The sequence below is a fragment of the Camelus bactrianus genome, chromosome X (genome assembly GCF_048773025.1).
Source record: "Camelus bactrianus isolate YW-2024 breed Bactrian camel chromosome X, ASM4877302v1, whole genome shotgun sequence".
Taxonomy (NCBI): Eukaryota; Metazoa; Chordata; class Mammalia; order Artiodactyla; family Camelidae; genus Camelus; species Camelus bactrianus.
The window spans coordinates 79,932,769-79,958,902 of record NC_133575.1 but is presented as its reverse complement, the minus strand read 5'-3'; the positions used below and the strand labels follow the sequence as shown (position 1 = coordinate 79,958,902).

General features: G+C 41.4%; 1 protein-coding gene across 1 annotated transcript; it reads left to right on the top strand.

Annotated features, from left to right (window-relative positions):
- The first annotated feature begins 705 nt into the window (after positions 1–705).
- SYTL4 (synaptotagmin like 4) lies at positions 706–26,134 on the top strand. Its single transcript, XM_045507008.2, has 17 exons — positions 706–729; positions 2,409–2,587; positions 2,836–3,051; positions 3,197–3,306; positions 3,531–3,633; positions 11,098–11,199; positions 11,677–11,752; positions 12,088–12,178; positions 12,292–12,395; positions 12,913–13,008; positions 14,095–14,273; positions 14,553–14,655; positions 15,172–15,333; positions 19,095–19,203; positions 21,491–21,590; positions 22,350–22,558; positions 24,487–26,134. Exons 2-17 carry the CDS (start codon positions 2,478–2,480, stop codon positions 24,633–24,635), a joined length of 2,019 nt encoding a protein of 672 aa, XP_045362964.1. The 5' UTR covers positions 706–729; positions 2,409–2,477; the 3' UTR covers positions 24,636–26,134.

Here is a 26,134-nt window from a genome sequence, read left to right as displayed (position 1 = left end):
AGATTTCCTCAAGACTGCCTAAGAAAGAGCCTGTGAAAGAGGCTTAGCATCTTATAGTTCAATAAAAACCAAGAAATAGCCAAGTCAAGAAAATGTTGAGATTTCAGGAACCTGTATAGCTTTGCTGTGTTGTTTATACCCTCTATTGTCCTGTTGGTAATTAGTTTTAAAAGTGAAAAGGGATTGTTGTCTAGTTTCAAGGGAGAGTAGAGACGGTAAGTATGATCCTCATTTTCTTTCTCACCCTCTGACCATCCTGGGCTCTTTGACTCCCGTGACTGCCAAATATCTATTTTCAGACACAGTCTCTCTTCCTGAGGTCCAGCCTTATGGCCAACTACCTCTGGAACCTAATTATCTTGTTCACATGGAGGATGCAGCACAAACTCAATATGACTAAAAGGAAACTTCTTGCTTTACTTCCACACCTGTTTCTTCTCTTACAGCCCTTATCACTGTTAGGACTGTCACCAGCCAGTCAGTTGTTTAACCTAGACATGAGAGGTAGGCATCTTTGCCTTCACCGTCTTCATCCTCTTCACTCAATCAGTCACCACACTGTTCTGTCAGTTCTACTCCTCATACCTATTCTCTGTTCTTCCCTCTTGCTTTTCTCGTTTAGGCCTGCCCTGTAGCAGATTCAGCAACTACGTGTACTCCAAACATGTGTTCCAAACATTGTGATGGGCCCTTAAACACATTATTTAATTTTCTGGACAACTTTGTGAGGTAGGTCACCTTGAAGATGAGAAACCAGAGGATGAAAGAAATACAATGACTTGCCCAGTTGGTTAGAGGCATAGTTAGTAAACCTAGGTTGTATTTTTGTGTGGATTATTGCAATAATTCCTCTGTCTTCTTTGAAATTTAAACGTAAGACATGTTTATTAAAAAATCAGAACTGTATAAAGTATAATGTAAAAGTTACCCCCTTCCAACTCTATTCCCCTAGAGAAACCAATGGTAATGGGTTTTGTTCTAGACCTTTTTCTTTACATATGCAAATGTGTAGATAAATACTTTTCCAAAGAGATCATTCAAGTGTAGTCCTGAACTAACTTTTTTTAAAACTCAGGAACATATTTTCATACAGATCTACCACATTTTAAAAATGGATGCATAGTACGCCACCATATGAAAGTATTGTTTTGTTTAAAGGTTTCTCTGTTAAATAACTTGTTTTTGCTCTTACGCATAATGTTGCGGTAACTTTCTTACACATATGCCTTGAGTACATATTTATGTAAATATTTCTATTAGGTAGATTCTTAGAAGTGATATTGCTTGCCTAAGGAGTATGCATATTTTACAGTGTGTTATGTACTACCAATTGTATTTCAAATTATCTTTTGAATCAGTCTTTGATACTATAGCTAGAAAGATCTTTGTAAAATGAATTTGAGCATGTGTTTTCCCAATATCAAAAACAAAGCAACAACAAAGATGTTTGATTGAGTTATATTGTCTATGTAGTCAATTTAAAATTTAATTTTTGAGACTATTTGAGAGATACATAATCTGATCCCAACCTATATTCCCAGCCAACAAACTTATACTCTGTTCTATAAGGTAAAACCCACCTGTTCTGTAAAACCTTCCACATGTATAGTTCTCTTTCTTCCCTTTCTATACAAGACAGAGTTAGTTACTCCCACCTCTTAAGTTCCCATAACAATTTCTTATCCCTCTAATAGAACTCAGTGCCCTGTACTGTATTTATGTATATCTGTTTCCCCTATTACTCTGTGAACTTGTGAAGAACAGGAACTGTGTCTTACTCATCTCTGTGTTCCCAGCACTTTGCACAATGCCTGTCAGAGCAGGTGCCCAACAAGTGTGCATGAAATGGGTGAAGATATTCTTGAGGTAGTGTTAGCAATAAGAACTTTGGGAAATAGAGCAGGCGATGGAAGTTTGGAAGTGTAGCAGGAAGCTGACTGAATCCTGGGAACATGGAAGCTGGTCAGGAAAGGAGGAATGGGGATTCAGCTGGCAGAGGTCCCTGTGTGGTTTTCTTCACTGCAGAGACTAGCTGTCTGATTATTTGGCTTAATAGGCTTGTGACTTGAGAACACTGAAAGTATTGACAATTGGATGATTGAGGATCCACTTGGTGGAGGGGGAGTTTGACTCAGCTGTTCAGTGCTCTTTCCAGACTAAGATGCTTATGCTGAAAGACCCAACCCTTTGCCAGAGTCGTGAATAAGTTTTTATTCTTGAAAAATCAAAGCCTCTTTTTATCTTCAGGGTAGGATTCAGATGGGAGTAGGTATAATAAAAAGGCCAGATACTTCTATGTTGTTTCTTTAGCCTGGCTTAAGGGGAAAGTGGCCTACCGAAAGTCCCTGGAGTGTCGGCCTCTCCTGGAGTAAATGATCTATGTGAAATTAGTTCTTATCTTATTTCAGGCAACTGTGGTAGCTCTCCTGGTCTGGTAGCTTTGAAGAAAGAAGAGTAGAAGAGAAAATAGAATCATCATGTCGGAGATACTTGACCTCTCTTTTCTGTCTGAAGTGGAAAGAGATTTGATCCTCAGTGTTCTACAACGGGATGAGGAGCTCCGGAAAGCAGAAGAGAAGCGGATTAGGTGAGAGTCCCAGAACAAGCATGGGTTCCCAGACCTTTAACCAAAGATGTCTGGACTTGCACTTCTTTTCATCTGACTTTCAGAGGAACTTGTGTATGAGGTTTGCAGCTCCTCATTGGGTCAGGGTGGGCTTGGAGCAGGTTGCTTTCACAGAACCAAATGGTCTTACTGTCTCTGTCCCTCATTCCCTCTCCATCCAACCTCTGCAGATCCCGAATCACTTGTGTTTCTCTTTTGGGTCTTGGCAGGCGACTGAAGAATGAGTTGTTGGAGATAAAAAGGAAAGGGGCCAAGAGGGGCAGCCAACACTATAGTGATCGGACCTGTGCCCGGTGCCAGGAGAGCCTGGGCCGTTTGACTCCCAAGACCAACACTTGTCGGGGTTGTAATCACTTGGTGTGTCGGGACTGTCGTATCCAGGAAAGCAGTGGTACCTGGAGGTGTAAGGTGTGCGCCAAGGAAATGTGAGTGTTACTTACGGCTGAGTAGAGAGAAAAAATGGGGCCCCAGTTGTGGTTAGAATTTCTCTCCTTGGCCTTTGTTGGTTGAATGTCAAGGACCATGTTTTTTTTTTTCATTCATCTATCATTTTCTTTTATTCCTTCCCAGAGAGCTAAAGAAGGCAACTGGAGACTGGTTTTACGACCAGAAAGTGAACCGCTTTGCTTACCGCACAGGCAGTGAGATAATCAGGATGTCCCTGCGTCGCAAACCTGCAGGTACCAGACCTGTCGGGAAATGGTTCCCGGAGGTGCTTGACCTCAGTGATAGATCCTCTACTGTGGAATCCTAGTGTGTTCTTAGTGGTGGTGTCTTCACTTCCTGGGCTCAGCCCATTTGCTGGGGAACGTGAAGATTGTGTCGCCATCCTTTCTGCAGGTGTGCTGTGTTTCCCTTCCCCTCTCACCACTGCCCCTCTGCCATGCTTTTGTTTGTCTTTAAGTGAATAAAAGAGAGACAGTGGGACAGTCCCTCCTTCATCAGCCACAGATGGGTGATATTTGGCCAGGAAGAAAGATCATTCAGGAGCAACAGAAGGAGCCCAGGTAGGAACCAAGCAATCATTTAAAGAAATGCTACACATTCCTTTAATTCTTTTATTTTCTTACTTCTATTTATAAAATAATAGATGTTCATTATAGGAAAATTTGGAAAGTACAGAAAACAAAAAAAAAGAAGAAAAAAACATTTCTAATCCTGCTAACCACATATAAACATTAACATTTTGGCATATTTACTTAGTCCTTTTTAAGAACAATTTGAAGACAAATACATATAACACATACTCATTATTAAAAATTTAACCAGTATGGGAAACTATAAAGAAAGCAACAAATCACCCAAATTCCTACTACCCTAGTATTCACATTATGTAAAAATTACTTCACATATCTTTTGTGCATATATGTAGATAGAGGGATGGGTGGGTGGATAGACTGAAAAACCTTCATCATATTGGATCATAATGTATTAAAATAAAAGCTGTGTTTAATTTTACTTGAATTTAACAGAATAAAACACTGAAATAAAATACAGGAATTGCTAATCTTCAGATGAATGATTCTTTACTATAGAAGATATTAGTCATTAACATCCCTCTAAGCTTAAGAAAAAATATTATGAAAACCATTGAGCAGTTAGTCATTTTTTATTTTGTACTGTCTTTTTTGGTAACAGCCTTATCCAGCTGTAATTCACAGACCATATAATCCACATATTAACAGTGTACAGTGCAAGGTTTTTAGTATATACACAGAATTATGCAGCCATCACCTCAATTGAGTTTAGAACTTTTTATCACCTTAAAAAGAAACCCTGTATCCTTTAGCTATCACTGTTCCCCCTTCTCCATGTCTTTCCCCTTCCCTAAACAATCACGATCTGCCTATTCTGGACATTTCATTTAAATGAAATCATATAATACTGTTTTCAAGGGTAACCCATGTTGTATGTAGCATGTGTCAGTACTTCATTTCTTTTTATTGCCATGTGTATATACCCACATTTGTTTATCCATTCATCTATTGATGGAAATTTGGATTGTTTCTACTGTGGGGCTATTATGATTAATGCTGTTTTGAACATTTGTTATGAGTTTTTGCGTGGACATATGTTTTCATTTTTCTTAGGAAGATACCTAGGTGTAGAGTTGCTGGGTCATTTAGTCATTTTTAAAATCTACCTTTTTCAATATTAAACATTATCAGTGGACTCTGCTATGAAAGAGGAGATTAGCTTTCTTGCACTTCTTCCCAACACTGTCCCCTACTCCCACTTTTTATTAATCAAATTATTTTTACTGTGTCAGGACTTACAAGATTTATATTGTTATGCAACCGCAAATCATCTGCTTATTTTATCTATTTGTTTAGTTTTAGTTCATATTTAAAAGGATTGTATGCTTACAGCCAGGCTTTGGACCATGGCTTCTCTATATTTCTGAATCCTTTACTGTAATTTATTTCTTGGTTTTGTGGATTTCATCATTGAGAATTTCCTTCAACAAGCACTTGTAAGTGCTGTATTTATTTCACTCTTTCATGTTAAGAATGTCTGCCTAGTCCCTTTATGTTTGAACAATGTCTTGGCTGGATATTGTATTCTTGGGTCACACTTTATTTCCATCAGAATGTTGTAGACATTACTCCATTGTCTTCTGCCACTGAATGTAACTGTAAAGTCTGAGGCCAGCTAGCCCTTTGTTTTTCTCCTTTGTAGTTAACTTACTCAGTGTGTGTGTGTGTGTACCTGAAAAATTCCTTGTATTTTTCTTGAAGTTTGGTAACTTACCAAGGATAGATCTCAATTGCTAATCATCCTGTATCATTTTTCTCTAATATGAGGTGTACCCTTGAGTTCTTCATTGCGGGAAAATTTTTCCATATTGTATCCTCTGAACTCTTTCTATTTCACTAGTTAAGTTCTCCACTTCAGGGACACTGGATTTCTCTATCTTCCATTTCTGTCCTTTCCTTTTACTATCAAATGCAGAAGAAAAAGAGAAAGGGGAAAACAATTAACCCTAGGAGCCCAACCCTTTCCTCTGTGCTATCACTTTGATTTTCAGCCATCTTCTTTCTTCCCTTTCCTTCCTTCTCCCCTCCCTCCCTTCCTTTTTGCTGTATCTAATTCACATATTTGAATGAATTGTCTTGTTTAGGTTTTAATTTCTTCTTTGCTTTCCTTTTTCTCTATAATTTTGTTGTTTCATCATCTTGTGTTTGAGCTCTTGTGCTTTATCAAATCTCTGTCCTTATTAAGTTCCTGTGTAAGTGTAAAGCATTCGCAAGAAAACTACTTATTTTCCTACAGTTATATTCTTCTCCAGAATGGGTTCTTTGTCCATCATGCAAGTTGTTTCTCTTTCTCCCCACCCTGTGGCATATTTATATATCTACCAGACCACTTCTCTTCATTCTAATATTTAACTTGGGAAGTTCTGCTTCTATGTTTTGTTTGTATGTGGATTCTTCCTGATTGGCTGCTCATTTCAATTTGAGACAATTATCTTTTCCCCACACTCAATTATACTTTAGTTTAATGATAGAAATTGCTTTCTATATACGTCTTTTCTATAACTTGAGAGGAGGGGCAAAAGGTAACTTGGGAATCCCTGGTTTCAGTCTCCTGAAATTCTCTTAAATGTCTGGGCTCACTCACTTCAGCTCTGGATACATCCTCTAACTCATATCAGTGCCCTGAGAGAAGACATCCTCCAGCAGGCTTGTCTGTCTCTGTTGGGGTCCACCTGTGATACCTGCAGATCTTGAGGATTTTTGTTTTCCTTGACTCACCCTAGGACTGTCTACTCACTCACTTAATCTTTATGTCTCCACATTTGAAGGAGTTTTGCTGAGCTAAATATTTCTTCTGTTTCCTTTGCCATGACTTTCTGAACTCTGGCACTTAGAGCTTTGTTCTTTCCCTCATTTGGTTGCTGCTGACGAATTTTTGGCTCTTTATTTGTGTGGTTTTTTTTTCTAACTTTACCTCAGCCAAAGAGAAGTGACTTTATCATGTTTTATATGATTGAGGAAAAGCAATATAGAAATATAGAAAATGAGTCCCCAGTAATCTCACTACTTTATGCCGCAGACAATTATCATTAATAGTCATTAATAGTTTTGGTGTATGGACTACCAGACTGTCTAAATGTACAAATATGTGTTGGATTCTTAAAATTTTAATTTCCTTTTACAAATGTATCTTACTGTATGTATATTAAATGAAAAAAAATGAGACAGAATTTTAAAAACTCAAGGATACAGATAATCCAATAGAAAATGGGCGAAAGATTTGAACAGACATTTTACCAGAGACAACATACAGATGTCAAATAAACACATGTAAACATACTCAGCATCATTAGTCATTAGGGAAATGCAAATTAAAATTACAATCAGATGCTCCTGTGTATCAACTAGAAAGACCAAAATTATAAAGACTGATCATACCAATTTTTGATGAGGATGTAGAGCAATGGAAATTTTCATACAGAGCTGGTATGAGTGTACAATGGTACAGCCACTTTGAAAGACAGTTTAGTAGTATCTCAACAAGTTAAATATGCAGCTACCTTGTGATTCAGCCTTTAAATTTCTCAGTATTTACTCAAGCAAAAGCATATGTCCATACAAAGACTTGTACGTGAGTGTTCATAGTGGCTTTATTGGTGACAGCCAGCGCCTAGGGACAACCTAAATGTCTATCAGCAGGTGAAGGGATAAACTGTGCTTTGTTTATATGGTGGTGTACTACTCAGCAACGGAAAGGAATGAACTGATGGTACATGTGACAACATGGATGAATCTCAAGGTAATCACGCTGAGTGAAAGAAGCCAAACAAAAAAGAAGACAGACTATATATGATTCTATTTATATAAAACTCTAGAAAATGCAAGCTAAATTGCAGTGACAACAGATCAGCACTTACTTGGAGACAGGGATGGAGAGGGAGGGATGGATTATGAAGGGGCACGAGGAAACTCTGGGGGAGTGATTGATATCTTCACTAACTTAATTGTGGTGATGGTTTAAAAGTGTATGCATATGTCAGAACTCATCGAATGGCACACTTAAACACGTGCAGTTTACTCATGTCAGTTGTAGCTCAAGGTATAAAAGGAAAAAATTATGGAAAAACATAACATTGATGTCTTTCCATGTCAGCACCAAGGGTCTACCTCATTCTTTTTGCTCTCTGTGTGGTGTTTCATTGTATGTATGTACTGTGATTTTATCCACACAGCCTTGGGTGGGTGACTCACTTGTTCTACGTTATGAGGCCCCCTTTTTCCTTTGTGGATAAGGATAAGAATGGCTTTTATTTCCGGAACCTGATTAACACATCTGATATCATTGGTCAGATTGTAATTTCTGAAACCTACTGCTTTTGGCTGTCTATAACCTCTTGTCTCATTGGACCCAGAAGACTCCTATTTATCCTAAACATGGAAACAGATTAAGTGGATATAAATGATATTTTCCCTAAATTTATGGGGCCTCCGAGATAATCTAATTTAACTCTCTTATTTTTACAGAAAAGAAAGTGGGATAAGTGATTTACCTGAGATCATACAGATAGTAAGAGCCCAGGACTCCCATCTCTTAGTCTATTTTTCTATTGCACAGATGTCAAATAATTGCTTTTTGGTCCTCGGGTGGTTTGTATCAGCTCTGGATCAGTACGTATAATCTTTAGGAAAAAAAATACAAGCAGAAAACACTCTCCATGGGCCATTATTAAACTACCCGTCTAGAGGAATTGTTCTGCTTTGGGTTCTTTATTCTTTGGAGCAAAGGGAGGAAAAGAAGGATTCTAAACTAAAAATGAAATCAAGCTCCCTGCTGTATCTCTCAAGAAATGACCACTGTTTCACCTCTTGCATGCCCTAGGACTCCAACCCCTGCTGTCCGTTTTCATAGTCATCTCCATCATCGTATTATGATAACTTGGAAAGTTTATTCTCTACTACCTAAGACATTATAGATTTTAGTTACTTCATTCTTTGTTGATTTCTTACTGGTTCGTTCATTTGTTGAATAATATCTATGAATGCCTACTAGTTGCCAGGCACTGTTTTAGGTAGTGAGACCCACAGGTGAAGACAACAAAGTCCCTTACTTGAAGAGCTTTGACGTGGGAGTTGGGGTCACAGACAATAAATGAATAATCAAGTAAATATAGCATATATCAGATGTTGACAAGTGCTATGGGGAAAAATGAAGTAGACTAAAGGGAGAGGGAGTGCCAGGAAAGCAGGCGTGTATATAGGTTGCTTTATTTAGGCCAGTGGAGGGAAAAGTCTTAATAGTAAGATGACATTTGAGAAAAGACATGAAGCAAATGAGGGTGCAAAGCCTGAGACTGTCTGGGGGAAGAAGATACTTTCTAGGCAGAGAAAACAGCAAATACAAAGACCCTAAGGTGAGTTGGTGTTTGGCATGTATGAGTCATCTGGAACTGGTGAGCGGGAGGGGAGGGGAGGGGAGGGGATGCAGACAGAGATGGGACAAGAAGCAAATCATGTAAGATGTTGTGGGCACCTGTAAAGACTCTGTCTTTTACTCCGAGAGAAGGAAGGCTCTGGTGACATGATATTATTTTGTCTCTTATTAAATTGGGATAAAATTCACATAAGATTAATCATTTTAACAATTTTAAAGTATACAATCTAGTGGTTTTAGTACTTTCAGAACGTTGTGCAACCATCACCAGTATCTTAATTTCAGAACATTTTCATCACTCCACTGCACCCATTAAACAGTCACTCCCCATTTCCCCTGGCCCCTAATCTGCTTTCTGTCTCAATGGATTTGCCTATTCTGGGCATTTCATATAAATGGAGTCATACAGAATGTAGTCATTTGTGTCTGGCTTGTTTCACTTAGCATAATACTTTCAAGGTTCATCTATGTTGTAGCATATATCAGAACTTCATTCCTTTTTATTGTCAATAATATTTCATTGTACAGCTGTACCACATTTCCTTTATCCATTCATCTGTTGATGGACATTTGGACTATTTCCACTTGTTGGCTATTGTAAATAATGCTGCTGTGAACATTTGTGTACAGGTTTTTATGTGGAAACGTTTTCAGTTCTCTTGGGTAGGAGTGGAATTGCTGGGTCATGTGGTAATTCTATATTGGATTTATATTTTAAAAGCTCATTTTGGTAGCTGTGTTGAGGATAGATTGTATGCAGACAAGGGCAGAAGTAGGGAGTTCAGTTAGGAGGCTATTGCAACCATCCAGGAGCTAGGTGATGGTGGTTTGGACCAGAGTAATGGCAGTGGAGTGGGAGAGAACTGGTCATATGCTAGATATACGTTGACAATAAGAGCCAAGAGGACTTGCTAACAGATTGGATTTGTATTTTGAGAGAATGAGGGGAGTTGAGGATAAGTCTTAAGATTTTTGACCTGAGAAGCGAAAGGATGAAATTGTCATTTGATGAAATTGAGGGAAGAGTAAGTTTTGGGGAGGACCAGTGTGGTCAGAGGACCAGGAGAGTGTGGCATCCTGGCAACCAAGTGAAATTACTTGAGGTACTTCAGGAAGAATGATTTTTTCCCCTTTTTTTTGTCCTCACAAATTCCTTGAGGTATGGGGTCCAGGAATTGTGTCCTTCTCTTTAGAGATGAAGATTGCTGTTTTGAATGCCCAGGGTCATCCTTCATTAAGCTGGAAAGAATTCTGGTCTCCTGAGTAATATCTTCAAAGCATACTGCTTATTTATATATATACTTTAAGCCCCACTGAAGGCATTTAGTCAAGAATTCAGTCAACAAATAATTGAGTGCTAGCTCTCTTCTAGACATTCTATGATAGCTTCTCTTCTAGGCATTGGGAACACAGCAGTGAACAAAATATGTGGTCAGTGATCTCCTGGAACTTAGTCTAATAGAGAAGAAAGACATTAAATAAATCATTTGTTGAAATTATTGAACAAATTAAATAATTTGTTTAAAAGACATAAACACACACATAAAATCATACATATGATGACTGCTACCAAGACAACAGGGTGCTTTAGGAGCACATAGGAAAGTTACTAATCTAGTCTTGGGGTGGGGGCATGGCCAGAGAGATCTGTAGGAAATGACGTATAAGGAGAGACCGGAAGGGGTAGATATAGCCAGGTGATGAAAAATGGCCGTTGTGAAAAGACCATCCAGGCAGAGAAAAGAGAGGAGAGGAAGAGCTTTGGCGTATTCAGGGACCCAAAAGAGCTTCATCATTCTGGAATGTAAAGTGTGAGGAGAGGTGGAGGGGGAAAGATGAGTCTGAGGACACGCGCAGGGTCCAACCATAAGGCTTTTCTTGCCACGCTAAGGAGTTTGAACTCAATCCCCAGAGCAATGGGGAACCGCTGAGCAGTTTTTAAAGTATGCTCAGCTCTTAGAAAGATCACTTCAGCTACCATCGTTGAAGGGGTTGGAAGGAAGCCTGACTCCTGGCAGGAGAGCCCACTTCCTTTATGTGTTGGCTCTTGGTTTTGATTCTAGTGTGCCATTTGAAGTGTCCAAGCTGAAAAGTGGAAAGAGCGCCCTGGAGGCAGAGAGCGAGAGTCTGGATAGCTACACGGCTGACTCGGATACCACGTCCAGGTGAGATGCCCCCAGTCCCTGCCCCTCCACTCCACCGAGCTCCCATTTTGTTCTCTAGCACCAGGGTGCCGGGATTCCTATGCCTTCAGTGATCCTGACTTCTGTCCTTGGCAAGGAGAACAAAGTATTTTCTCTGACTTGGCCACAAGTCTCCTGGTAGCACTTCTGTTGGCTCTGGGCACAGCCTTCTGGAACATGCTAATTTCCATAGGCTGCTGCACCTTGGAGGAGTCTTCCTGGACCAGCAGCACCTGCTGCTACCCCTTGGGAATGGGGTGTGAGTGTCTGTATTTGTGCAGAATGGCTTACCTCATCATTGGCATTCCTTCAAGGTAGATCAGATGTGAAGTTTACCTCCTGGATTTTGTCACTGCAGTGACCTCAAGCCAGTGGCTCTCCTTCCCTAGAGCTTGGGTCCCTAGATAGAAGGGGAAGGGGAGGAAGTGATTTTGTTCTAGCATCTGTATCTGCCTCCAGGAGAGACTCTCTCGATAAATCTGGCCTCTTTCCAGAATGGAAGAAGATGTCTGCCCCCAAATCTCAAGTAGAAAAGGTAAGCTTTAGTTATTGGTTGGTCGGTCTCTGTCTTTCTCTCTGTCTGTGTCTGTCCCTCTTTTTCTTTCTTCTTCCTTTCTCAGGAAGAATTTAAATCAAGAATTCATGTAAACAAATTTAGCTCAGATCCCCTTGGAGCATTTTCTAAGGTTTTGGTTGAAACATGTGAGAAAATGGATTTTATACTACTTCCTAGGATTAAATTCCTAAGATTAAATTAATCTTTCCTTGAAGTTTTTCGTAGTTTAGTGAAAATCTGAGCCTTCTTCCTTATTCCACTTTTCTACCTACCCAGCTGTCCTTTTCCTTTTCCTTGCCCTTACTCCTTCCTAGGAAACTCAGCCTGGGGGTCAAAATGTGTTAACTGTGGATGAGAGTGAAATGATATTCAAGAAGAACACCAGAAAAATCCTCAGGCCTTCAGGTAGCTGGTTTCCCTTTGTGGCATTTTGAGATTGAAGTTCTGAGTACTTGGTGGGTCATTGGTATGGAGAAGAGTGGGTTCTTTTTGATTTGGGTTTTTGGTGTTCCACTCAGAATACACTAAATCTGTGATCGATCTTCGCCCGGAAGATGTAGGGCGTGAAGATGGCTCCTTGGGAGACAGAAGCAAATCTGTCCCAGGCCTCAGTGTGGATTTGGTAAGTACCCTTGTATATTTCACTTGGTCACTATATGAAAATTTATATATCTAGAGTTGACTTGAGTACCTGATACTCTGAATTCATCTGTTTAATTCTTTAGGAAAAGGTAACATGAATCTTGATTCCCGCACATTTCTAAAGTAAATCTGGTTGCTGAATTGCTTAAAAAAATAAGACTGTCTTCACCATCTCTTATTTTCTAAACATTGCTTGATATATGGTTGGGGGCTCAAATAAATACTTCTTTTGATTAAAATGTAAAGAGCTGGCTGGGTTGGGGCAGGCAAATGGGAAAGAGCTATTCTTATCTTATTATTTTGAGATTTAAGAAAGATGGTTGGAATATAGTTGGGAAGCCTGAAATGGGGAAAGATAAAAATAAGGCTAAGTATGTACATGTGCACATGACACCTCAGAGCTCAGCGGCAATTATGGCCCCTACCGAAGCAAGAATATCCGTCTTTGAACTTTTTCTTGTTTTTATTAATTCTGAAATCTATATTTATTGTTCCAGGAAGAGGAAGAGGAGGAAGAAGAAGACATCGACCACCTGGTGAAGTTACATCGTCAGAAGCTAGCCAGAAGCAGCATGCGAAGTGGCTCGTCCATGGTAAGTTCTGTTAGTTTTGTGGCTACAGACATGTTGGGGTACCAGCAAGGATGGAAGTGCCTCTCTAGAGCTGGTCAGGACCTGGAGAAATTCTCCTAGTCACCCTTTCCAGGTAAGTGAGATGCATTTGTTCCTTTCCTCAACTTAAACCATAGTTGCTTAGTGCAGTTAGGTGATTTTCTCAGCCTCTGCCCTGGAGGGTCTTACCTCAGGTAGTTGGGGCTAGAGATGTTCTTTGTCGCAGCTTAGTGAACAGTAACCCTTAACTTCTCCCTTAAAAAGGTATACCCAAGCCACGAAGTGAGCAAGATCAGATTTCTTCATCACAGCACACTGGAAATCTCATGTTCAAGGGCAGTGAGTGTCATGGGAAGGACCTTGCTTGGCAGGGTTAATTGGCATCAGGATATGACTGAGGGATAACAGTGCCAATCAGAATCGTGAAGTTAAAGGGACATTTGAAAATCAGAGCCTAGTTCTGTCATAAGTATAAAGATTGATGTTTAGGGGAAACAGAGTCAGGAAGCAGGGTGATTAGATGTTCCCACTCACACAAAGGAAGAGAATGGTGGGCTTGCCGAGTTGATTATTACCAAGAGGAAGATGTCTTTTCCCCTCTGGTGGGGTTTTCCCCCAGTTCTGATGCAGTCACTTTTCTCTGTAACTCTTGAGAGGGATAAAGTAGATAAAAGAAACCCACCTATAATTAAGGCACCTTGTTTTAATTAGTAACTGACCCCTTCTAACCAACCTTGTAGCATATATAACAGATACCAAAATCGGACTCAGCTGAACCTTACCTCTCCTCCTTGGCCACCTTTTGGGCAGTTCAAAATTAACGATAAAATGTGTAAAAAGAGGGGAAGAAAAGCAGCTCGAGGCCTGGGTGAGTCATGTGCAGACTGATGAACCTGAACAACGGTGGGTGTGTCCTGGCATCTGCTGTACCCTGGGCACAAGACCATTGGCAGTACTGGCTTGTTGCAGGGGCTTTTGTCTTGTTCAGTGACTGCCTTTCTCGTGAGGGAAAACGTGAGCAATGTGGGAGGGGGAGTGTGCAGATGTTTGTGGGGGCTTTATCTTCAGAGTACCATTGGCAGCATGATGAGCATCTATAGCGAAGCTGGCGATTTTGGGAACATCTTCGTGACCGGCAAGGTTGCCTTTTCCCTGAAGTATGAGCAGCAAACACAGACTCTGGTCATTCACGTGAAGGAGTGCCACCAGCTGGCCTATGCTGACGAAGCCAAGAAGCGCTCAAACCCGTGAGTGCTCGGAGAGGAGGGCTCAGACCCTGGTGTCTCGCTGGGCATCCTTGAACTGAGGTTATCACTTCCTGGGCAGACAGGGAGGTGTGGTTGAGAGTGGTTGGAGGAGATGTGGGAAAGGGACCAGGACTGGGAAAATGCAAGAATGGCATGTCTAAGAGGGCTTGATGTGACATTTTCATCCTGTCATGAGATCTGTATATGGAGAGAGCAGGGCAGTTAGGAATGGGCTTCAGAAAAGACAGCGAGTTACTCAGTGTTCTCCTTGGTTTCTAGATACGTGAAGACTTATCTTCTGCCTGACAAATCCCGCCAAGGGAAAAGAAAAACCAGCCTCAAGCGGGACACCATTAATCCGCTATATGATGAGATTCTCAAAGTAAGTATCTGGAGCCCGAGAGTAGGAGAGCTCGTTCTGTCTTGTGTGCTCAGCTGTAGCTCTTCCTCTGCCACGTGGCTGGTAGATGTGGTTTTCAGTGGCCATGGCTGTGTTTGAGGATACACTGTGGGTGTCTCTTCATATCCCCACCTCTCAGAGAAGAGAACAAAGCTGATCTGGCTTTCTTGGATTGTTGTCAAGTTGGAGATCCATGTGGCCACAAATTCATTTTAAAAAGTCATTTGGGATAAGGAGTCTGCCTGGCAGTTCTTTTGGAATATTCCAGTGTTTTCTTGCCCACTGAAGGAAAAATTAATATTCCAGGTCCTCCCGTGGACTATAATAGGTTTTCGTGAAATGGGGTAAGTGGAAACTTGAAGTGAGACTCAGAGTGGTTAGGGACTAATGTAATTTGATATTCAGGACTATGGGTATGGTTGCGCGGACTTTGGAATAATCGTTTCTGGAGGAATTACCCTGAACTAATCATCTTCGGCTTTTCCTTTTCTTTCACAGTATGAGATCCCAGAATCTCTCCTGGCTCAGAGGACATTGCAGTTCTCGGTTTGGCATCATGGTCGTTTCGGGAGAAACACTTTCCTTGGAGAGGCAGAGGTCCAGATGGATTCCTGGACGGTTGATAGGAAATTGGATCATTGCCTCCCTTTACATGGAAAGGTAGTCTGATTTAACAGCTCCTTACAGTTTGGATCTGAGGTAGAATTGTCTGCAGTGACCTCTGCTGGGACTTGTTGGTAGCAGCTTTGAATGTAGTCTTCTGTAGATTTCTAGCGCCCCCTGCTGGGGTTTCTGAGTTTAACAGTAATTTCAGGTGTACTTGGATGGCAAGTGGGAGTAATCTCTTCTGTATAGGCCAGGTGAAGGAGAAACTATGGTTTCCCTTTGAAGTCTTTAATACATGTGCCAGGCTTTGCCTCCTAACTGTCCAGAGTCTGGGCATGTCCCATCATCCTAACTTGTGCATCTTCTCCAAGCTAGCCTTTCAGTTAGCGTCATCTGCACTCCTTTTCCAAGCTAATTTTTTCACGAAGGAAGTGGAATATAAAGGAATTCATTTGAGTTCCAGCTGCCGTGCTCTTGTTCACACAAGCCAGGGACAGTTTTACTTAGGAGATGGCATCTCAGGTGAGAATGTAGCAATGTGTATAATAGTGCCTGGGAGCTGAGCGCAGACCTGGATTTGAATCCTGGCTCTGTGATTTGCCAGCGAGGTAAATCACCTAACTTAAAAATAACTCACATAAGTCACCTAACTTCTGTGAGCCTTAGCATCTTCATCTGTAAAATGGAGATGATAATAATATTCCTCTTTTGCAGGATTGTATACAAAGTACCAATCAGTACCTGGGACGTAAAGGACATTCAGTAGGTTACTGTCATTCTGGTTAAGGTGAAATTATTGTCAATCTGGTTAAGACGAAATTATCAGAACTCTTCAATGGCAAAGTTCTTCTGGAAGGTGTTTTTACACTAGCATTTTTAATGCTAAAAATAATACATGGGACATAGAATACCTTTGGAAAGACAGACAAGAAACTAGTAGTAGTGGCTGCCTCTAGGAAGAGAGACTGAGGTGGGAGGGCAATTTAGCTTTCTTTATATGCCCTTTTATAAATGTTCGAACTTTTTACCATGTCTGCATATATTGCTTATTAACAAAATTAAGAATAAAAGGATTTATGTGCACATGGCTCAAAATTAAAACAAACTAGAAGTGTATAGAAAGAAAGATAGGTTCTATTTCCTAGAAATAACCACTGTTATCAATGACTTGGATATCTTTATAGAAATTTTGTATTAAGCAGCACAGATATACACATATGGGTGTATATTTTTTCCTTTTTACACAGATGGGATGATACGAACCTCACAGTGTATATATATCTTGATATTTTTCATTTAACAATTTGTCATTTTCCATGAACATTTTTTCCCTATGCCATCACTTACAGATTTATCTCATTTTGATTGCTGGAATTGTGTTATTCATGTGCCTGTTTTATAATTTATTTACAATTAATTCTTCCACCGATAGGCATTTAAATTGTTTGCCTCTTTTGGGGGGCTCTTAAAACTATGCTGTAATATATCTTGGCCTTCTTTTGTGAACGTAACTGTTGGAGAAATTTCTGGCGGTGGAATGGCTGAGTCAAAGGAAATGTACATCCAGTATTTTGATAGCTACTGCCCTCCAAAAAAATAGTAACAATATTAAATCTGTCCCTTTAAGTACTAATAAAAACAGGAAAGCAGTTATCACCAAACTATAGCATATTATTAGAAATTTGGAATTTCTTAAGCATTTGATACGTAAATCATTCTCTCAGGGTCCTACAGTTTATATAATTAAATTGGAAATGCCACTATAAACAGTCACAGAGTACTGACAATAAAAAAAAGTCCTACATCAAAAGAAAAAGCTGTACTATAATGGAGCTGTTTGCTCTTTGCAATTATTTTGAGCCAGAATGAAAACATGCTACTGAAACAAATACGCCAATTACACCAATTTCCAGCTACAGCTAAACTCCGGTTTTTAAGAGTCCACTGAAGTTCACAATCTAGAGACTAATAAATGGTGTAGACATTTTATAAACAGCAAAAGACCATTCCAGTATGACATATCTATTTTAACTGAAAACATCCTACATTTATTGTCTCTGATTTTTCTTTTTTGCTCTAATGATTCATTTGCTCAGACTGAGTCTTCTCTTCCTGGCCTCCACCTCCCTCTCTTTTGTACCTCTCCCATATACTACACTTCTGTGCATTCTGGGCATATGGGACATTTTCCCAAGCTGATGGGGATTATGCCTTCCTGGCACTGCTGTGCTCGGTGCTGAGGCCCTAAAGTAGAGGACCCCCAGTGAACACGGGCAGGTGAAAGAGCACCTCTGATCCACACCGGCTCACACTCTGGGCAGCAAAGCCCGAGCAGCAGAGCCGTGCCGGGAGGGCCAGTGGAGTGAAGCAGTCCTGCTGCCCACGGCCATTTGCTGCTCATCCTAGACGTCCGCTCATCCACTCTTGCACTCATTCAGAAGTGTTTGTGAAGCACCTACCATGTGCCGGGTACTTTGCTAAGTGTTGGGCATACTAGGATGGACAAAAACAACAAAAAGGCTTGATTCCTGTCCTTCTGGAATTTAGATTCTAGTGGGAGAGATAGTCATTAATCAAAGGAAGAGAGACAAACGTAAAATTAAAAATTGCGGCATATTCAGTCCTTGTAACAGAGTTTCACCTAGACCGCAAATCTTTGCAAGCTCTCTTTTAAAAAAGACCTTTTATCTTTGAAAACCATACACATGATATGTGCTATTCTCATAAAAAAAGACACTATAGATATAGAGACAGTAAAAAAGTGAAAGCCCTCTATCCTTTCCCCATTCTACTTCCCTCCTTAGAAGATAAAAATGTGAAGTTTGTATCCTTCTGGGTTTTCCTGTGCAGTGTAGTATAGTTGTTAAAAGCATGGACTCTGGAATCAGTCTGTCTGAGTTTGAATCCTGGCTCTGCCAATGACTGTGTGACCTTGGACAAGTTACTTAACTTCTCTGTTCCATAATCTGTAAAATGGGGATAACAGTCTCATAGGGACTATCTTGAGGATTAAACAAAATGGTAAAGTACTGATAACAGTGCCTGGCACACAGTAAGTACTAAATAAGTGATAATGATAGTAATCATTATTTATATACATATATATTCACATGTACAAATATGAGTGTATTTTAATATAAGTCGGATGCTTTTTCTGCATCTTGCTTTGTTGACTTAACAGGACATCTTGGATATCTTTCCATGTCAGCATGTAGAGATTCACTGCATCCTTTTTTAAAAATTGAAGAAGAGTTGATTTACCATGTTGTGTCACTGTATGCTACACAGCATAGTGATTCAATTATACATAATAACCTAAAATGAAAAAGAATATATATATGTATCATTGCATCTTTCTTGATGATCGCATGCCATGTATCATATGAAGGCATTAAAATCACTCATTTAACCTTTCCCATATTGATTGACATAGGTTGTTTCCACTTCGGGGCTGTTACTAACAATGCTGGTAGCAAGATTCTTCATCATGGTGTCAGTCCCCTGGGAATTTGTATGGCAGCCTTGCTGGAAGACCTTTGAGGGTATTTGGAATCTAGTCACTCTGTCCCCAAAATAGCAAAATAATGGGCACTGTGGAAGACTGTTTGTTACTTCTTCTGCAGTTCCTTCTGAAGACACTGCCGTAGAACCCTGTGGCTGCCGTGGCCTTGGGATCCTGGATGGTATTCATAAGGAGGAGAATCCCTTTATGCTGTGAAGCTGTTCTTGGGGGCAGTTCTAGAATCTCCTCAGCGAGAGGTCTCAGCAGCTCCTGAGCAGCCCAGCTTGACCTTTTGCGTTTCCCTGTGTTTCAGATCAGTGCCGAGTCCCCAGCCAGCCTGCCATCACACAAAGGCGAGTTGGTGGTTTCGTTGAAATACATCCCAGCCTCCAAACTCTCTGTTGGAGGTAACCGGAAAAAGAGTGAGTTTTTTGGGGGGCCCTGGATTTAGCTCTTAGTTTTCTGCACCAGATCTGTGTGAGGCCGTGCTGGCTAGTGGCTAGCACTGGTGGAAGGACCAGATTGCAAAGTGCACTGGATCACCTTCTAGGGAAGATTCCTTTACTAAGTAAGCCTTTTCTGTTTTTCAGCTAGAAAGGAATGCCTTAGAGTTGGAATTCCTTTTTTTTTTTGAGGCCATTAAACTATCTTGATCTTGGTCCAGCTCTGGCAAACTAGTAAGAGATCAGAACAGAACAGAAACTTCAAGACTGAGAGAGGGTGGTTGGAAGTGCTGGTGAAGTGTAAGCAACAGGAAGTTGAAGGCTGAGAAGGAGTAAATCAACACACCAGGCACTGTGCTAGTGACGGTCGGTGTGTGGATGAATAAGGCATGATATTTGCCCTCCCTTGCATAGCATTTTTTAGAAAGAATGACAGTCATATGTTAAAAGAACACAGATGCAGGAATGATGAATTCTGTCTGGTTACATTTTAAAGAGGAAGTAATAGTGATAGTGGACTTAAGACTTTACCAGGCAGAAGAGGAAGATGATGGGGTGAGAAGAGCATTTCCAAAAGAGGAGATAGCATGAGCAAAGGTTTTAAAAAGGAATGGTAAATGTGGGGTTGTATGTCAGTGTGAGGCAGTGAGCTTCTTAGTTCAGTGGGACTGCAGTTATGGTATGTAGATGTGGGAGTGGGGCTGGAATTGTTGATGAGGCTGGAGCTTGGCGGAAAAAGGCCATGAATGTAATGGTAAGGAGTTGAACGTGATGCCTTGGCAATGGGAAGCCCAAGTTCTTAAAAAGTTACCTGCAGCAAAGTCTCATCTATACAGTTTGGGGAATTCAATGAGATCCCCAAGGAAGGTGTGAAGAATGACTAGAGGAGACAGGCAGGGATGGAACCACAGGGGACACTTTAAAGGATGAACACGGGAAGAGAAGCCAGTGAGGTGGAGGGTTATCATCAGGGGAGAGCATCACCAGGAGAGAGCTCGAAGAAGGGAGTGGAGTTGTTAACAGTACTGAAATGCTACTGGGATATCAGGCTTGATGGGAAGACACAGCTCATCAGCCTGAGATTACATTTTCAGTGGATTAGTGGAAGCAGAAGCCAGATTTCACTAGGAACTAGGCTGAGTGAATGAGGCAAAGAAGTAGGGGTGGTGAGTGTAGACTCTGTTCCAGGATAATTGATGGAGAAAGAAAGGAGAGCCATGAAAAACTACTAGAGCTGATAAAAGAATTCAGCAAGGTAGAAGGTTACAAGGTTAGCATACAGAAATCAGTGGCATTTCTTTACACTAACAATGAAATATCAGAAAAAGAAAGTAAAGAAACAATCCCTTTTAAGATTTTATCCCCAAAAATAAAATACTTAGCAATAAATCTAACCAAGGAGGTGAAAGACTTATACACAGAAAACTATAAACCATTCATGAAGGAAATTAAAGAAGACTTAAAAAATTGGAAAGATATTCCATGCTCCTGGATTGGAAGAATCAATATTGTTAAAATGGTCACACTGCCCAAGGCAATCTACAGATTTAATGCAATCCCTATCAAATTACCCAGGACATTTTTCACAGAACTAGAACAAATAATCGTAACATTTATATGGAAAGGAGAGCCATGGAGGATAGCTTGAAAAGGAGATAAGGTTGAAAGGAGGTTTTCTTTTAGAAGGATTTTTTAAAAAAAGAGGTGAGATTAGCACTTACTTAGACTGAGAGGATAGGACCAGTAGAGAACAAGATATTAAAAATGGGGGATGGGGGTTGAAACTGATGATGCCTGATGAGTCTTGTTGACATGCGGATGGGAGCCAGAACACAAGTGGGGGAGTGCCCTTTTTAATCATTCAGTGAATGTCAGGCAACTTTATTTCTCTAAGCCACAATTGTCTCATCTGGAAAATGAAGACATTATTATAGAATTATAACATTATTAAAATAATTATATTATTATTATATAAAATAACAGTGTATGTCTCCTAGGGTTATTTTGAGGAATAAATACTTCATGTAGAATCTGGCACATGGCCAGTTTTCAATATTTTTCTCGCTATTGTTGTTGTTGTGAATTGAGTGCCTGTTGCTTGCTGTCAGGCACTATGCTCAGTACTGAGGATACAGGGCAGGTGTGGTCCAGCTGTCATGGCACTTGCTGTCTTCAGGAACCAGAAGAGTAAATGCTGGGTAGATAAAGCTTGAGAGAAATCTGGAGGGTGTCAGGGCTCATTTGCTGTGACTGACATCCCTTCCAGGTAAAGGCGGGGAAGGGGGAGAGCTCCAGGTGTGGATCAAAGAAGCCAAGAACCTGATGGCCGCCAAATCAGGAGGGACTTCAGACAGCTTTGTGAAGGGGTGAGTCCCGGGACCAGCACCAAACTAACCAGTTTCAGGATACAAAAGCTAAGAGAGGAACCCAGTTTAACCCTTCTCTGTGGATCTTATCCCTTTGTGTCCTGCCACCTCCAGCATCCAGCTTTGTTCCTGAAATTAGGTGATGGCCCAACCTCCACTACCAATTTGCTCTGCTCTGGGCTCAGTTTGGACAGGGCTGTGGTGTTGATTTCCAAAAACGAGGGTGGTGAACGGTTAGGTCTGACTTTTCCTTTGTTATCGACTTATGCTCCTAATTAATCCTGAATAAAAATCTGTGTCTCCTGACTGTCAAGACTTGACGGCTCAGGACTTTGTTCCTCACAATATTGAAGCAATGCCAGCTTTCCCCAAATTAGAGCTCACCCCACTGACTAAAGTTCTCTAGCAAATCATGTTTGGCTTATCCCTATGATAATTACTCCTGGTTTTATTAAAGAGGACCTTGCCCAATAGAAGTGGAACCAACTACTTAAAACCCATTTTCAGTAGAATACTGACAACAGCTCCCTAATAATATTGTATTAATTTTCTCTCCAGGTTAAAGGAATTGAGTTGGGTGAATGATCTAGTGGAGGAAGTGGGAACTCTGCTTCGGCAGATTCAAAGGAGGGAGTTTGTGTCCTTGGATTTGCATGTTGCCTCAGCTTCCTGGGCAGGGCCTGTGGTAGGGGAAAAGGGAATTTAAATAGATATTGCCAGCTTTTTGTAGTTTGTTGATTCCTCCCCACCCTCTGCCAGATACCTGCTTCCCATGAGGAACAAGGCCAGTAAGCGGAAAACTCCTGTGATGAAGAAGACCCTGAATCCCCACTACAACCATACATTTGTCTACAATGGCGTGAGGCTTGAAGATCTCCAGCACATGTGCCTGGAGCTGACAGTGTGGGACCGGGAGCCCCTGGCCAGCAATGACTTCCTGGGGGGGGTCAGGCTGGGTGTTGGAACTGGTGAGAGCCTCCCCTCATCCTCAGTGTCTTCCAGGCCTCTTCGATATTTCACTCCAAATAGAGCCATCCCCTTCCCTCCACATCTCCTCTATGTCAAGAGTTGTCTTCTTTCCTTTCAGTTAATGTTCAACCAGTATTTACTGAGTGCCTACTATGTGCAGGGTTGGGGAAGGCGGAGCCCCTGCCCTATTATGTGTACAGATAAACAGGACCCCGATTCCCAGGAACACCAGTACCTCCCTACCAAAAACATTTAAAGACCTACCTATATCTGTCCCTCTGCTTTCCACCTTCCACCTTACAATGAAAGAAGGGTCCTTTCTAGCAAAGGCCGAGCTCTTTCCAAGTGTTCTGGATCACACTCTCACCTTCTCAGTGACCTCACTGCTGGAATCTCCTCTCTCTCCTGTCTGATCAGTTTCATTCTCTCTGCCTCCCGACTGGTGGTGAGAGCAGATATGCCCTAGTATTTCCAATTTTAATAAACAGAAACAAACCTTCCCTTGACCCCACATCCCCCATCCAATTTCTTAAAAAGAGTCATCTCCATATCCTCACCTCTCCTTTAGTCCTCACTCCACTGTGCTATTCTGTCCCACCCCTCCACTGAGCAGTTGCTGATGCTGAAATTTTGTTCTCATCTTCCTCAAATGTTCATACTATTTAACATAGCTGAACACTCCCTTTTTCTTGAAATACTTAGCTTCTGTTGACACCATACTTTCCTTTGTGGCTTCCTCATTCTCTACCCAAACTCTGAATATTGGTGCTTCTGCAAACTTAGCCTTGAATCCTCTTTCCTCTCTCCAGACTCTGCATTCCTGTGGGTGTAAATAGTACTGGTACATTAATAATTCATACAAAGCATTTAACACGAAGCATCTAGAATGATGTTCTTACAAATGTAAGCCGGTTCATGTCAGTCCCCTGCTTAAAACCCTTCAGTGGCTCCTACTGTACTTAGAAAACAATCCAAAGTTCACACCATGCCAACAGGCCCCTGTGTAATCTGGACTTTGTGTTCCTTCATGACCCATCCTATAGCACTGTTCTGCTTGCTCGCGATGCTCCAACCACAGTGACTTTCTTTCTACTCTCCAACTATACCAAGCTCCTTCCCACTTCATAACCTCCGCAATTTGTGTTCCCTCTGGAAAGGCTGGCTCATTCCTACCCTTCAGCTCTTGACTCAAATGTCTCTGTCTCAGAGGGGCCCTCAGGCCACTCCATCTAAGGGAGTCCCTGATCTCCGCACTACATCTCACCCTGTTTATTCACTTCATGACCCTTACCTCACTATCTGAAATACGCTTATTGATTTACATGTAGATTTTCTGTCTTTCCTATTCAAATGGAAGCTGCCTGTGGGGAGGACTTTTTCTGCTTTGTTCACCCTTCTATCTCCAGAACTTGGAAGAGTACTTGGAACATAGTAGGCACTCAGTAAATGTTTATTGAATGAATATACAAGAGAATAGGAATGAAGCCACATATAAGCTGAACTTCAAGCCTGGAGTCTACAGCTAGGGAAAAAAAAAAGGTGTTCCGCTGGCTTCCTTCTCCCACCCCTTCCTCCCTCCCTCCCTCCCTTCCTTCCATCTTTTCTTTCCTTCCCTCCCTTCCACTACAAGTCAAATTGACAATAACAGAAGGGCAGTAGCTGTAACAGCCTCAGAATAAGAGGTCTTGAGCTACTGTGTGCTGTTTGGAGTCCCATTTCATCCACTTGACATCTTGATAGCATCTCAGGAGCACAGAAGTGGCTGTGCAGAATCAACAGGGCGCCGTTCCCAGACTGCTGTCCCCATTGGCCCATTTCCGTAGTACATTGTCATTTGCGCGGTGGCCACCCTTGGTGCAGAAACCATCTTTGCTGGTGAGCTGAGAAGTGGGGTCCCTGTTCAGCCTCCTCTGGTGTTTCTCCTCAGGAATCAGTAACGGGGAAGTGGTGGACTGGATGGATTCGACTGGGGAAGAAGTGAGCCTGTGGCAGAAGATGCGGCAGTACCCAGGGTCTTGGGCAGAAGGGACTCTGCCGCTCCGTTCCTCGATGGCCAAGCAGAAGCTGGGCTTGTGAGCCCCTGTCCTTCTCTGCAGGTCCAGCCCTGTCCAGGGCAAGTCGGAGGAAGTGAAGAAACCAAGAGCAAAGATTTATAATTTAATATGTGTGTGTGTTATGTATGTGTGTGTATAAGTGTGGATTTCTACAAATCTCATCATACCAGAGTGAGCAGACTTCTCCCCCTTTTTAACGCAAGCTCGAGAATAAGAATCTCTTCAAAATGTTTTTATTTGTGCATAAACTAGTATGTGTTTTCAGAGTCCAATTTCTTCTATCTTTATGAGATTTAATTAACTTATCTTTCAAAACAACTTTTTATTGCCTTGCTATCCTGGACACTCCTTCCCTGGGAAGCCCTGACTGCCTTTGGCACTCATACCTGTCTGTGTTTTCAAGATTTGCCTGGTCTGAGGGCAAGGCTCTGGGAAGCAGGGGTGGGTTACCCAGGAAAGAAGATGGGAGAGAAGTGAGTAGGTCCTTTCTTTCCTCTCCAATTTATGCTTTTAACTCCATTATTTACCTTGACACATTTCTGAAACTAGGCTTTTAACTCCTCTTGTTTTTAGCAGTTTCCACCTTGCTTGGGTCTAATGGCTTTCTTGGAAATGCTAAGAAAATGTTTAAGTTGCTTCCAGTTCTGGACACCTTCACTAGACCTTTGGGGGACCCTTAGAATTGTGCTGCTTTAGAAAAGCACTTTAATTAGATAACGGCCTTTGGAGTGGGACGTGGGCATGCCCAGTAAGGGCTTCTCAGTGGTCCCTGGGGACTGGTGAATGTCTCCCAGGCTGTGCTGAATTCATTGCATTTTAAACTGATGCAGTGGTTATTAGAGAGCTCCTAATTTCTCTAATGAAAGACATCTTCACTCTCACGAACCACACCTTCCTTAGCGTTTGTGTCCGCCATGTGCTACCACACAGAATGTGGTCTCTATACTGTCATGTAGCCAGAATAGCCACGATGGTCTAAAACCAGTCCAGTGTTTCTCCAGCCTGGGCACTGTCAGTGCTCCAAGAGAACGTGTTCCGAGACTCTCCCAGTTTTTCTGACTTCCTTCTTGAAGTGGTTTCAGTTCCTATATTTTCTATTTTTCCTAATCTTGACCTAGATGTAACCTAGGTGTGGTGGGTTGAGACCTTTCCAATTTCAGTTTAGTAGTCTAAGGTTCATTCTCCAAAACTCACTGTTCCAAACTGACCTTTTTATTTTCACCACTGTATCAACACAAAGTCATTTGCAAAAGGAGCCTGTACGGGAGAAAAAGTCGTTTTCAGTAGAGTCGGGTGCTAGTGGACGCTCCTCTAAGGCTACTGGACTGAAGGCAGCCACGGCAGTTTCTGCTGTATGTGTGAAGCGAATGGAAGAGTGTTTTAAAAAGGTTTACTTGGTGTGGATTGATACTGTAATGGAAGGCGTAACCTGGGATCCCAGACTGTCACGTGCCTCTTTGTTCTCCACACCCTGAAATGTGTGTGTGCTTCAATAAAGCTTTCTCACTTGCCAAGCCTTTA